This window comes from Bufo bufo, chromosome 8 (genome assembly GCF_905171765.1).
Source record: "Bufo bufo chromosome 8, aBufBuf1.1, whole genome shotgun sequence".
Taxonomy (NCBI): domain Eukaryota; kingdom Metazoa; phylum Chordata; class Amphibia; order Anura; family Bufonidae; genus Bufo; species Bufo bufo.
The window spans coordinates 208,585,932-208,600,673 of NC_053396.1; the positions used below are offsets into that span (position 1 = coordinate 208,585,932).

General features: G+C 46.4%; 1 protein-coding gene and 1 long non-coding RNA gene across 5 annotated transcripts in view; one reads left to right on the top strand and one right to left on the bottom strand.

The window, feature by feature from the left end:
• Positions 1 to 3,434, bottom strand: part of LOC121009470 — a 29,916-nt gene extending 26,482 nt beyond the window's left edge. Inside the window, exon 1 of the long non-coding RNA XR_005780765.1 lies at positions 3,304 to 3,434. This is a non-coding gene — a long non-coding RNA (uncharacterized LOC121009470). The remainder of the gene's footprint in view (positions 1 to 3,303) is intronic.
• Positions 832 to 13,068, top strand: BRD2 (bromodomain containing 2). 4 transcript variants are annotated; one of them, XM_040442592.1, is made up of 13 exons: positions 832 to 1,250; positions 1,350 to 2,114; positions 3,441 to 3,744; positions 4,835 to 4,972; positions 5,463 to 5,607; positions 6,418 to 6,617; positions 6,703 to 7,071; positions 7,606 to 7,734; positions 7,830 to 8,036; positions 8,750 to 8,985; positions 9,090 to 9,394; positions 11,229 to 11,372; positions 11,763 to 13,068. In XM_040442592.1, the coding sequence occupies exons 2-13, from the start codon at positions 2,083 to 2,085 to the stop codon at positions 11,894 to 11,896; spliced, it is 2,343 nt and encodes a 780-aa protein (XP_040298526.1). In that variant the 5' UTR covers positions 832 to 1,250; positions 1,350 to 2,082; the 3' UTR covers positions 11,897 to 13,068. The 4 variants fall into 4 exon arrangements, with proteins under 4 accessions (XP_040298526.1, XP_040298527.1, XP_040298528.1 ...); XM_040442593.1 differs by having other exon boundaries at positions 6,706 to 7,071; XM_040442594.1 differs by lacking the exon at positions 3,441 to 3,744 and adding an exon at positions 4,204 to 4,308.
• The last annotated feature ends 1,674 nt before the right edge of the window (positions 13,069 to 14,742 follow it).

The following is a 14,742-nucleotide window of genomic DNA, read 5'->3' on the forward strand; positions in this document are numbered from 1 at the left end:
TTCTTTTCAGGTTGCGGATTCCACCATTTTCAATGGAAGTGTGAGATCTGCAGCAAAAATTACAGATTTTGGCTCGGATATGCTGCAGAAAAGCCATATAAATCGAAAGGGAAAGTCATGCAGATCTTGTTTGCATGTAGCATACAGGCGATATTCTAAATCACCAAAGAAGCCAACAAATAGGATAAAAAACAAAAATATTTAGCAACCGCGCTAAATTGTAAATGAGTCTCGTAATCGTCACGAAATTGTTTAAATTATCACGTCAATCGTCGACTTAAAGGATTATAAATACTCTGAAGCCAAGTTAGACTTTCTCCACAGTCATGGTGATCAGGAGGACACGCTTCAGAGTACACCAGCCGTCTGATGCAAGCGAGGCGCAATGCTCGGGGGGGAGAGGACGCTTCAAATCCACTCATTTACACTATCAAATGTCTCCAAATCGATTTTTTTTACAACTGGAGTCTCTGTGGAGCAGCCACATTTACTGAGGGGCCCCTCAGTGTCCCCTCACTGCCTACATCCATCAGGCTTTGTTCAGCCCCAGCTATAGGGAGTGTGAGGCAGACATCACAGAACATGGCGGCTCCTTTCTTTTCTGTCAGCCACCCATTGCTTTCTCTGCTCCTATTCACCACAGCGTGTGCCAGGAACATGGCGCTCTCACACCGACCTGGGCTGACGGTGGCTTATCTAATCCACTCTTTCCCGCCTTGTTCGCGGGTTTTTTTTGTTTGTTTTTTTCGCCGCCGCCTTGCGTTCAGGGAAATGAATAGAACAACGGAGCAGCCGCCATCTTAGAGCAGTGACTGTGCACATATCAGAGGAGGAAAGGGAGGTGTGGACCGAAAAGGGGGAGGAAATGATAATGCAACCGCCAGTAGGTGGCGGAAGGGAACAAGCATCCGGGGGCCGGGGCGTCCCAGGAGCTGCGGGAGAGCGGCGGCAGGGGGAGAGGAGAGCTAGAGGAGGAGGATGGAGAGGCACAGCGTCGCTGCCTCGGCTCCTGACAACAAAATGGCGGCGGATATAAGCAGGCGGGGGCGGCGTGTGCCTGCGGGGACGGTGGACGAGATTCCGACGGCGGAATGCGTCGAGAACCGGCTCGTTTTAACAAGCGGAGCCGGATTTACCCGGGCACCGAGGTTATTTTCGCCTAAAAGCTTTGGTTCTCGTGTAAAACCGTCGAGTCGCATTGCGTGGACTGTGGAGGTGACCTGACGAGAACGGACCGATGTCGGTTTACGGTAAGTTCAGTTCAATCGTTTTCTGTGGTAATGTGTTTGTTTTACGTCTTTTTAGTGTTGTCGTTTAAACTTATACGTGTCTTGACGGTTATTTTACAGATTTGCCGCCATCCCCTCGCCGTGAAGCTGTGAAATGGGACTCGCGACACGGTGGAAACCGCTTTTACGCGACACATTCGGCGAGGGAAGTGAAGGACAAAATGGCGGCTTCCCCATTGTCTCGCGAAGAACACCAGAGCTGCGCAACAAGATGGCGCCGTCCCCTTCAAGCTGGAGAAGGAGAAAACAACGGCCACGTCGCGTGATGCGGGAAGACCGCCCCGTCTGAGCTCTGCTGCCTAGTAACAGCCAATGGCGCCGAGCGGGGCCGCCGAGTTCTGCCTAGCTCCAGCCAATGAGGGAGGAGGTTTTCTTGGGTGACGTGGAAGCCGCGCTGAGTCACTAGTCCTGGAGTCCTACGATGGAAAGGGCGCGTCCTCGTTCGCTGCTGCAGTAGCAGTGCTCAAGGCAACCACCAGGGGCAGTCGAACAACGTGTTACCCGGCAACCAATGGGAAGCTGCTTCGATCGGAGTGGGCGGATGACCTTGTGATAGATGGGCGCGTCGGCCAATGGAAACGATGGAGCTCTACAAGGGGCTGGCCCTCTTCAACCAATAGGAAACAGCCGCTGTATTTATATAAGACCGGCCTCGGCATTCGAGGCGCCATTTCGCTGAAGCGGAGAGCCGGAGCTGGAAGGGGGGAACAAAAAAAAAGCGGTGGTGTGAGCCAAAGAGAACGCTACGCCCTCGGTCGGAGAGCGGGCGGCTTCACAATCCGTATCCATCCGCATGGAGGCAACCCTCAACCCTGCGTTTAAAAGGTACATGTTACCGATGGAGCTATGTTGTACCAAACAGAACCGATATTGTTACAGAAATCCGTATTTTTTTCTAGAAATCGTAGACTCCCCGCAGTACCCCCCCCCCCCCTCCTTCCCCGGCCTTGCATCCATAGAGATGGCGTCCCCTATCAACGATACAATCCGACTCAATCTGTCTGGTTCACGGCTTCCGGCCGCCGTTGGCTTTACACTGGACCCAGAGCCGGCATCAATATATCGATTTGTATTATCCGCCGGCCTTCAAAGCCACTGCGCTTCTGAGATCTGTAATTGCGCCCTAGTAACTCTGCGGCGCCGCCATTTTCTTCCGGCTGGCTAGACCTTTATACCCCGGGGGAGGGGACGCTGCGTCTCCCGGCAACAGGCGGCCCCGGCGCTAACACCAGCCCCGCACCGGCCACTGCTGTCTGTGGAGTGCGTGTCCTCACGATCGGCTGTCTGGTCCTCCCGGGGTCAGGCTCTGGGTGCACAGGGTTATGTTGTGGCTTTAGGTGTATGTGGCTTCACTTTCTGGTATTCTGTGCTGCCTCGTATGTCAGTCTCTGGCCCTCACTAGAGACTCGGGGGGCCAATGCCTTTGGTTTTATTGAAGATGAGTGTATTGTTTTTATATGTATAATTATATTTTTTACAGATTTTTTTTTTTTTTACCTGAGGTGTGTATTATCGCCCACTATGCATGATGGTGCTGGGTGCCCCGTGTTTACACCCTAGTGATGGGAGGGGGCGTCTTGTGTAATCAGTGACCCCCGATACCGAGCAGATGACTTGTTTGTATTCAGCGAGAAGGATCACACGGTGTGATGATGTCACTGCCCGTATACGCTGGGCTGGAGGGGGATGAGTCAACACTTCCCCCGATTCAGAGAATGATTGGGTGCTCGCCCCGGGTGGAGTCGCATTGCTGTTATTTCTGCTCGGCCCTCAGTTTCAGAGATCAACAGTGATCGCCGTAAGACGCGCCTTGTGTCCCAGAGATAGCAGTTTTGCCCTCACCGGGGCACATTGAGTCTCGTTGGTCTCAGTCCTCCCGGATGTTGAGCTTTGTAGTTACGTTATGTAAGGTGCGGGGGGCTCCTCCCACACACCATGTGGTTACGAGCCAAGACTTATGGAGCAGCCCCTTCCCCGGTATTTCTTTTAAATATGGCAGATTGGGCTGTACTACAGGAGGTCTATTTGTTTTTTTTAATTTTGTTGTTGTGTCCTTTGGGGTATGAGCTGTAGGTTTGCGGTTGACTATTCTGCTATGACAGGAGCTCGTGATGGGTACTGGTCACTCACTAGGCTTTCTGCCGTCCGCAGGCCACCTCTGGATATAAACCATGCTATAATGGGTCAGTCTGTGGAGGGAACACCAGGAAAACGTATCCGCAAGCCCTCCCTGCTGTATGAGGACTTTGAGGGACCTAACAACATGACGTCGGGTGTCTTTGGTCACAGCCCACAAGTCAGTCCACCACCTCCAGAAGTCAGCAATCCGAAGAAGCCCGGGCGCTCCACCAATCAGCTGCAGTACCTGCACAAGGCGGTGATGAAGTCTCTGTGGAAGCACCAGTTTTCTTGGCCTTTCCGCCAGCCCGTGGATGCTGCGAAGCTCGGCTTGCCGGTACGTTCCTGGGGTGTGACTTTTAGGTTGGGGGCAGGTACGGTGGGCCTCAGTCATTTAATAACCACCGTTTTATCCCGGTGACGGGTTTGTCATTCTGTGGACTGTACTGAGATGTATTGTTGACACGACCTGGTGACAGCTCTGGTTTGCAGACAGTTTGAGGCATCTGGTGCTGTGGGGCACAGGGAACCGGACATGTTATTGCATCTTGAAGGAGAGTCGTTCCTTGGTGTCTGTAACATATTTAGTTCTCATGTGAAGGAAAGGGCGCTCCCATCTTGTCCTCCATTGCCCCTTCCCATTCATCCCTACGATTGTATGGATGTCTCGATGCGCCGCATAGTTCAAAGCTTCATAGAACGTAGCCACAAACCCTATATTTTGTGAACTGGTTGAAATTTTTTTTTTTTTTTTTTACTTTGTGAAATGCAAATTTCCAATTGATACATTTTGCAGATCTGCCCATCCATGAATTTGTACAGGACCCCAACTGTGACAAAGTATTTAAAGCTACACATACTGAGATGTCTTGGATTAGAAGTTTGAAGGTACATTAAACTGGTAGGTGTCCTATTATTTAGCTTTTAGAGTACAGTTATATTCTCCCTGCACCACATCACCGCCCTGTCTGTGTTTGCCCCGAGACCCTGGCGATATCAGTACACGTATGGGACGAGCAGTGTCCTGCGGAGCTGACAACTCGTTCATCTGTTGATGGATCTTTTATGCCAAGACGCTTTGGTTTCATTCAGAGTTTTGGGGGCTGTATGGCGGTCTCTTTCATAACTGGTGTTACTCTGGTATTTAAACTGCCTCGGAAACGTGTATAATTCAGTCCTCACAATATCCCAGAGCTGTCACCAGGCGTGTTGTACACAGAAGCAGTCATCCTTTGAGTTGGTCAGTCGTGGAGATGTGTGTGGGTTTATTTTTATTTTTTTTGTAGCCGCACAACTTTTTGCTTGGCAGTTATAAAATCCCCCAGTTCCATGATTATATTTTAACCATGCCTTCCGATGCTGGATACGATATAAAGGGCTCATTGTTTTCTTTTCTCGCTTTGTGTGGTTCTTTGCTGGCGTTACAGGATTATCACAAAATTATCAAGCAGCCTATGGATATGGGCACCATCAAAAAGAGGCTGGAGAACAACTACTACTGGAGCGCTTTGGAGTGTATGCAGGACTTCAATACTATGTTCACAAACTGCTACATTTATAACAAGGTATGTGTCGCTGCTGTTGTCGCATCAGATAACAGTTGATTTTCATAGTTTTTTTTCCCCCCTTGTGGCAGAACCATGGCCGGACAGGAAATGTTTAGCTTTGCGTGGCAGGCCCCAGATTCACTTTCGATTCTGGCTTAGGGCCTGCGGCCTTGATCGGCCTGGAAAATATGGTCTGTGTGTTGGCCCCATCTCCTGGGCGACCGGTGGCTCCCCTAACCCAGACTGACTGTATCTTAAATTACCGTCTGACGGTGGGACTATTACAGTGTGCTCACATGACCATGTAAGTACAGTGCAATGGCCCTGGTTGGACCATGTCATGGTCATGTGAATCGGCCCTTACAGAGGCGCTCCTGGGTGGGGGAGCTACATTTGATGACATGGTTTTTGCCATAAGACGGTCCCTTTTTTTAATGTGATGGAAGAGATTTACTGAGAATAGTTAACGTAACCTAGTTAGTAACTTATTTTACTATCTCTACTAAAGCCCACAGATGATATTGTGCTCATGGCCCAAAGCCTGGAGAAGATGTTCCTGCAGAAAGTGGCTCAGATGCCCCAGGAAGAGCAGGAGATCCCAAATACCGCTACTAAGAGCAAACATGTGAAATCGCCAGATGCCAAGTCGCCAGGTAAGATTTTCAAACCTCATTTATAGATCTCTCTTGTTTACCCACATGAGGAGCAAAGCTGACTTAGGCTACTTTCATCAGAACATCAGAAAGTATTTTTATTATTATATATTTTACTTCAAATTCATAGAAACCACCTTGACCATTTTTCCCTTGTGTGTAAATCACAAGGGAAAAATGGTCAAGGTGGTTTCTATGAATTTGAAGTAAAATATATAATAATAAAGATCTACACAGAATACTAGAGGTCATTTATCAAAGATTACCGTTCTAAGCAGTCTTTGGAAGCCCCCATGATGAAACTCTGGTCTTTTCATAAATTAGGCACATCTTCTGGTAGTCTGTGCGTCTAGGTTGAAATCTACTCTTGTCCCTAATTGGAGTAGGTTTGGAACATCCGTTGCACCTGGGAACCGGCGAGGATGCCGTAAAATGTTTTGTGTTCGCCTAAATTTAAGCCCACGCACGTTTTTATGCCTAAAACTGGCGCCAGTGGCCATGATAAATGGCTTCCACTGTCTTCCTATTGCAGTTAGGATAGAGAAAACACTTCTATATAGATGCAGTTTACTGCTGCTGTGAGGGGAAACATTGCACTGATTAGTGTAATGTATGATCTCATTGAGTAACTATGGGGTGGTGTGTTTTTCGGGCGCGGTTATGGTCTATCTGAAAAAAAAAATCAATTGCTGTGCTAAAGGAAGTTCAAGAGCCAGGACAGGAAGTAGAAAACATTCAGGTACTTAATATATTCACATATAGGTTGTTGGACGCGTCCCTTTAATATTGACACTTTATCCGTTGTTACAGGTGGAATCACATCTGCACACCAAGTGCCAGCTGTCTCCTCCATGTCTCAGTCTACACTATACCCAAGTTCTCCTGAAGTGCCCACGACAGTCATTACTTTACCACATCCTGCAGTCCTGTCTAGCCCCATGCTGAAATCCATGGCCTCTGCTCAGACAATGCTGCCAGTTGTTCCAGCAGCCACACAGCCACTTTCTAAGGTAAGCTGCCACTTCTTATTTAACCTGTTCCTCTTTTCTCTAAGAGAGTGCTTGTACTGTATCTGACACGGTTTCCTCTCCTCAGAAGAAAGGGGTGAAAAGAAAAGCAGACACTACAACTCCAACCACCCCTGCTATTATTGCCACCAGTGGAGATTCCTCCCCTCTAACTCCATCAGAAAACAAGCCTGCTAAGATCCCTGCCCGTAGGGAAAGTGGCCGGCCGATCAAGCCGCCTCGAAAAGACCTGCCGGACTCTCAGCAGCATCAAACGTCTAAAAAAGGCAAGCTTTCCGAGCAACTCAAATACTGCAACGGCATACTTAAAGAAGTTCTCTCCAAGAAACATGCTGCCTATGCCTGGCCTTTTTACAAACCTGTGGATGCCTCTGCTCTGGGACTGCATGATTATCATGATATCATTAAATATCCCATGGATCTCAGCACCATTAAGGTGGGTTGAGGGACAGACATAGCCACACGTGTTTGCATCAATGAGGACCTTTCATGTTTTGTTTTTTTTCTGAGAGAAATAACTTTCCTTGCGAGGTACAAGGAAAGTTTTTTTTAAATAATCATCGCTCCTACGCCCCGCTGTAGCACCGAACCTACTTTTCCTTCCCAGTATGCTAATACCGAGCATCGATACAGGGATGAGGAGACGCCAGGGTTTCTCAGTGGGCATCTCCTTCTCTCTGGCTGTGACGCTCTCCGATGTGATTGGATTCTGGCACAGCCAGGGAGAAGGAGACTCCCATTGAGCGGGAAAAGTGCAGTGGGGCGCAGGAGCGATATTTTAAAAAATCAGGCAGGGTGGCAGCATAATCAGGGGGCTACTCCGCAAGTAAAGGTATTTATCGCAATTAATAAAAAAAATCACGAAAGGTCCTCTTTATGCATAATCTTTTGAGCTGTCGTAAGGAATATATGATCTTTATACCATTCGCGTTTGGTTATAATGGTATTCACTGATGTTTTTCTTGTACAGAAAAAAATGGAAAATAGGGAATTCCGCGATGCGCAAGAGTTCGCAGCAGACGTCAGGCTCATGTTCTCAAACTGCTACAAGTATAATCCTCCAGATCATGACGTTGTTGCCATGGCAAGGAAATTGCAGGTGAGAATGAGAAGGGTGGGTTTGTGTTAAAATCTTGAAAAAAAAAATGTATTTTTGATGGGCATCTAGACTGATCTGCTCTGTCTTCCTTCCAGGATGTGTTTGAATTCCGTTACGCTAAAATGCCAGATGAGCCACTCGTAGTTACTCCTCTGAGCACCTCCACACAGCAGCCTCCCTCTGACTCCAAGTCTTCGTCTGAATCTTCCAGCGAGAGTAGCAGCGACAGCTCTGATGAGAGCGAGAGCTCGGATGACTCTGAGGAAGAGAGAGCGAACAGACTGGCAGAACTTCAGGAGCAGGTATGCTTCCATAAGTCGAGTAATTATGTCGGAGCAGGGGTGCTTTACTGTACATATGTAAAAATTTTAGTTTTCGCGCACAAGGCGTGCTGTGCAAGCCGTAGCGTTTACATGATACTTTTGAAGGGTGACGTTTTGTTTCGGATCATTCCAGTGTCTCTGCACAGTTTGCTGTCAGCACTGGCTTGTTTCAGACTACAAGGACACCCCCCAGACTGGTAACCCTCAGTTAGCAGTTCATAAGCTTCTAGTGGGAATAATAGATGAACAGCATAACATACATAATTAGAATAGGTACTCCAGATGGGTCATTTCATGTGGAATATAATTAGTAAGTTGTATTAATGGGAGTTACCTGGTTATGTAGAATTGGGTCTTCTCCATCCTTTTGCCTTTGCATCAATATTGAGGGGGTGACTCTTGGGCTCCCTGTTGATCAGCTATTTAAAGGGGCCTGTGGCGATCTGATAAGCACCATTTCCCCTTTATGGAATTGCCAGCCATTAAAAAAATGTATGGCGTTATGCCTAGTAACCAGTGACGGATACAGCGCTTGCTGTAGTACAGCCGCTCCTTCAAACAGCTGATTGGTGGCAGTGCAGAGCTGGAACCCCATCTAATATCCTTAGTATTGGACAACGTTTTTAAGGACCAGCTACAAATTGGGATTTAATGCAGTTTGGTTGTTATTTAACACTTTCTAATGTTTACAGCTTCGCGCAGTACATGAGCAGCTCGCTGCACTATCACAGGGTCCAATTTCGAAGCCAAAGAAGAAGAAAGAAAAGAAGGAAAAAAAGAAAAAGAAGAAATCTGAAAAGAAGAAAGTGAAAGAGGACGATGAATGGCGGTGTGGCAAAGCACGCCCATCACAGAATAAAAAGTCCTCCAAGAAATCCTCATCTGGAGGTTCCGCTAGCACAAGCAGCACAGCTCCAGCAGTTTCAAAGTAAGCTTTTTCATCCTTTGCGGTTTACTTACACCGTGCACATGCTCGTTCTGCAGTATTTTGACTAGTTTTATTTTTATTAAATTTTTTACTTCCTCCTTCAGGAGTTCTAAGAAATTTTCAAAATCGCTGCCTCCACCTCCACCAGTCATGTATGACTCTGAAGAAGAGGAGGAAACCAAGCCCATGACTTATGATGAGAAGCGGCAGTTGAGTTTAGATATCAACAAGCTACCTGGCGAGAAGCTGGGTCGCGTCGTACACATTATTCAGTCCCGGGAACCTTCACTACGAGATTCCAACCCTGAGGAGATTGAAATTGACTTTGAGACTCTAAAACCTTCCACTCTTCGGGAGCTTGAAAGATACGTGATGTCTTGTCTAAGAAAGAAGCCACGAAAGCTCTACGGTGAGTGTCCTATCCCCAACTACTTTACTGGGAACAACTGGAAATATGGTTTAGTGTAGATTAGAGCAGGAATCGGTAAAAAAAAAAAACATTACCTGTTAAGTCTCCAGGCGCGCGCATACAGCAATGTCATGTAAGTCGTTTGCGTGACCTCTAGACTGATTCTGGCACAAGCTGCACATGACCGCTATGGTTAAGAACTGTCTGCAGGGGTCACGTGAACGATGTGATGTCATCACTGCAGGTCTGTAGCAGCAGGATATTTAATAGCGGTATTATGGTTATTTTATGCTCCTTCCTGTTCGTAACCAATTTTTGTAATTCTTTGTATTCTTAAGATGGCCACAGTTCCTCATAAACTGGGTGCAATATTGTTAAATGGGTTCTACAGTTTGTTTTAACTGATGATCTTTCCTCTGGATAGCTCATCAGCATCTGATCGGCGGGGGTTCGACACCCGGGACCCCTGCCGATCAGCTGTTTGTGAAGGCAGCAGCGCCGCGGCCTTCTCACTGTTTTACCTCTGGCCCAGTGACGTCACGACTAGTAACGCCTGGACGGGAACTAAGCTCCATTCAGTTAAAACAAACTGTAGAACCCCTTTAAGGGTAGTTTCACACTAGCGTTTTTCTTTTCTGGCACTGAGTTCCGTCAAAAGGGCTAAATGCCTGAAAAGAACTGATCAGTTTTATCCCCATGCATTCTGAATAGAGCAATCTGTTCAGGATGTCTTCAGTTCAGTCTTTTTGACTGTTCAGGTCAGAGATAATACCGCAGCATGCTATGGTTTTATCTCCGGCCAAAAAAAAAAAAAATGAACACTTGCCTGAATGCCGAATCCAGCATTTTTTTCCATTCAAAATGCCAGAATGCCGATCCGATATTCCGGTCTGCACATGCGCAAACCAAAAAAAAATAAATGCCGGGATGACACCGGAAAGACTTATCCGGCATTTCAATGCATTTTTAAGACTGATCAGGATCCTGATCAGTCTTACAAATGCCATCAGTTGGCATACATTTTGCCGGATCCGGTGGGCAGTTTCGGCGACAGAACTGCCTGCCGGATCACTCTGCCACAAGTGTGAAAGTGGCCTAAGCTGCATGTGCTGTAGAGTTCTAAAGGGGTTGTGTAGTAGGAGGGTTAATCATTATCTGATCCTTGGGGGTCTGACACCCAGGACCCCTGCAGATCTTAGCTTCATTCACCTGAATGGGCCAATCTGTTCCTAGGCCATTTAAACGACGAATGTGATGTCACTGGCCTAAGAAAAGCGGAGGGAAGGCCGCAGAGCTACTGTGAGCGCTAGTGCCTTCTCAAATAGCTGATCAGGGGTCCCACAGATCAGATGTTTTAAGGCGAGGTGGCGCTCAAGCGAGTGCTGCGTCCTCTTCAAGATTACACTGCATGTTGACTCTGCTGCGCATAGTAATATGTTCACTTCAGGCTTGGTCATCAATATCTACCTGCTGCACAACCCCTTTAAATGTTAATGTAATAAATCACATTACTGGTCATCAACCAGATAAAGCTGGACGGATAGGTCACCTCTGATGTCCATGTGCAGATTTATTGGTTACAATACACTGAGGCTCCTAAATGTCCTACTTTCATAATAGCCTCCAGTAGCATAGAAAGTTCATAAAATGTTTATTAAAAACGGAAAAAAATAAGGCCCCAGACTGTTGGCGTACTGCGGCCTGTAGTCTTTTACTTTGTCTATGAACTACCATGACCCTATAGATTTGTCTTTATGATTATGCAGTTTTTTTTATATTGAAGAGAATATCTTTGCTGTTTTATAACACATGTTCTTGTTTGTTCTCTCTTCAGCTCCTAACTCTGTGCTCTCTGCACTGAAAAAGCCGATGGGGAAAACAAAAGAAGAGATTGCTATGGAGAAGAAAAGGGAGCTGGAGAAAAGACTACAGGATGTCAGCGGGCAGCTAAATTCAACCAAAAAGCCACCCAAAAAACGTGAGTGGTGGGAACCTATAATGATGGAGCAGAATTAAATCTGGTTAAAACCATACTGCATTGCCTTGAAAACATAAGTATCATATTAACTGATCCTGTCACTGGGATTAGCCCCGATGCCGGTAAAGTCCATTTACTGCTTTGCACTACAGCTGTAGCTCAATTGTCAAAAAAAGGTCTGGCTGGCGCCTGTCTTAGTCATGGCGCCCACAGAACGAGGAGGACTCGCATGTCCCTCTTCCCTTCCTTTGTAATGCGGTTTTAGCTTTGCTACTGAGATTTAAACGGGTGCGAACATGGTGGTTTGTAAATGATTCAGCAACTACTTGTATACAATGTTATTTACTTTCCAAGTCATGTTTTAATTTAATTTTTTCTTTCCTTTTGCAGCGCATGAAAAGGCAGAATCTGCGCAGCCGATCTCCGTCTCCCGTCTCAGTGCTTCCAGCTCTAGCTCAGACTCTGACAGTAGCAGCAGTTCCACGTCCAGCTCCTCAGATACAAGTGACTCTGATTCTGGTTGAAGGGTGGGTTATGTGACGTCGATTCACCTTTCACTGGAACAGGGCAGGAAGGCTGGGGGTTATGCTTTGTATATGGTTCTTAAAGGATCTGCAGGAACAGAACCCTTGTGAACCAGACTTGACGCCCCTTTAAAGCAGGGGGATAAGCAAACTGAGGCCTTTGGATGTTTGAACTCCCTGCCTTTCTCTCTCACTGTAAGTGGGACACATATAAACGCAGCTGGGGAAGTTCCTGGAGCATGAGGCATCACCCTTCATGTTGGACTCCAATGTTGGCATAAGCGTTATTGAGAGTGGGTGGGCGAGTGATGGCATTGATGCAGTGTCCTTTCATTATTCTGTTTACAAGTTCTCATGGAACGCACAGATACCCGGAGGAAGTGGAGTCTTTGGTTGGTCTCGTCTTGGCACTGGGACAATTTGAAGAGCGCCTCTGGTAGTTTTTACTTTTTACAGTGTACAGTTGACTCATCTAGTATTCTCCTGTTTTTTTTCTTCTCCCCTCCTATTTGGTGTGTAACAGGATGGTTACTTTGCTGGAGTATTCACTCCATGGCAGGAGAATTACAGATAGAGGAATTTTAGCACAGCAAAGAGATCTGTTCAAGGGTCCTGAAGATTTGCCTTCAAAATGTCTTAAAGTTTAAGACGCTTGGATGAGATTTTATACCTAATGTTATCGAACACACTTAACGTAATCCCTTCAGCTCTCTAATGCATGCAGTGTATTAGAAGACAAGTTCTATCTCTGGACACTGCCTACTTGTATCCAAACCCATCTACAGAAGTGTTGTATAGCCTTTCATGTTTGTGTGGTTTTTTTTTTTTTGTATTTATTTTGAGAGAAGGAAATAACCTTTTTTTTTTTTTTTGTTTTATAATGTAAAATAATTACAGAAGGCTCCTGTTGATACAGGGGCCAGTGTAGATGTAAGATTTTATAAGCCCTGTATATATCTATAAATATATATATATTATATATATTACAAGTTGCACAAGTGGCATGTTTCTCAATATAAAGGGTGACTTTATTTTTTACCTGGAAGCAAATGTTTTTATTTTCTTTCTATTGACCGTTTTGTTTGTCGCTACGTATGATGTCTTTACTATTTGTCTCTTGTATCTGTTCAAGCCCTTTAGTTTGGAAACATGTAAATAAAGAAAAAAATATACTTCCAAATGTATGGTTGTCTTCATTTTTATATAAAAAAAATTGTCATTTTCCTGGGTCTTAGAAAGTAAGTTTGGTAACTGGAAAGGGAGACTTGTCACTCTAAAGCCGCCCATACACATTTGAACAACCGTTCGGCTGTACGGGGAGATGGTGCCCGCAGTGCGCACATGCCGTCTTCCTTCTCTTCTCCTGTATGTCTGAGACAGCAGCAGGGTGGCCCATTGTAGAAATGCCTATTCTTGTCTGCAAAACGGACAAGAATAGGACATGTTCTATTTTATATATATTTTTTTTTTTTTGCGGGGCCACGGAACGGAGCAACGGATGCGGACAGCATACGGAGTGCTGTCTGCCTCTTTTGCGGCCCCATTGAAGTGAATGGGTCCACACCCAAGCCGCAAAAACTGGCTCGGGTGCGGACCGAATAATGGTCGTGTGCATGAGGCCTGTACTGGTGCACAGATTAGTGGCTTGAAACTGAAACAAAAGTTGGGGTATGTACAGCACACATCTAGGCCAGTTAAAACGTGCAGTAGAGGGATTTTCTCAGCCTGTCCTGTAGGGTAGGCCACTTTCACATACTATTTTTCATTAGTGTTTTTAGGCCTAAAGCTACTGCACACAACTATGTGTATTTTGCTGATCCACAGGTTGCACACTGCAAACTATGGACCTGTGCATGCTGCATTTTTCGCAGGCCCAGTACTAGAAATAGCCTATCAATGACAATAGGGCATGTTCTATAATTTGGGGGATTGACAGCACATGGATGACACTTTGTGCGGCCCGATAGAAAAAAATGGGTCCACTTGGGATCTGCAAAAAATGCAGAAACAAAATCCGGTTGTGTGAATGAGGCTTAAGCAAAATAGTATTATGTAGTAAAAGGTAAAGGGGTTGTCAAAGTTATTTATATTTATGACCTATCCTCAGGATGGGTCACCGATATCAGATAGGCGTGGCGGCTGGCACCCTGCACCCCTGCCGATCAGCTGTTTAAAGAGAGCGCAAGCTGTTCCAGCGCTGCCTCCTGGTTTACATGCACGCCGTCACATCCGCAGCGATGAGCAGATGTAATCACGCCTAAAGCTACTTTTACACTTGTATTCGGGGTTCCGCTTGTGAGTTCCGTTTGAAGGCTCTCACAAGTGGCCCCGAACGGGTCTGTACAGCCCCAATGCATTCTGAGTGGATGCGGATCCGCTCAGAATGCATCAGTTTGGCCTCCATACCGCTCAGCAGGCAGACACCCGAACGCAGCTTGCAGCGTTCGGGTGTCCGCCTGGCCATGCGGAGCCAAACTGATCTGTCCAGACTTGCAATGCAAGTGAATGGGGACGGATCCGTTTGACGTTGACACAATATGGTGCAATTGCAAACTGATCCGTCCCCCATTGACTTCCAATGTAAAGTCAGGAGTCCCTATTAATATACCATCAGATCGGAGTTTTCTCCAATCCGATGGTATATTTTAACTTGAAGCGTCCCCATCACCATGGGAACGCCTCTGTTAGAATATACCATCGGATTTGAGTTAGATCGTGAAACTCAGATCCGACAGTATATTCTAACAGAGGCGTTCCCATGGTGATGGGGACGCTTCAAGTTAGAATATACTAAAAGAACTGTGTACATGACTGCCGACTGCTGCCGCCCCCGTTCTTAACTCATT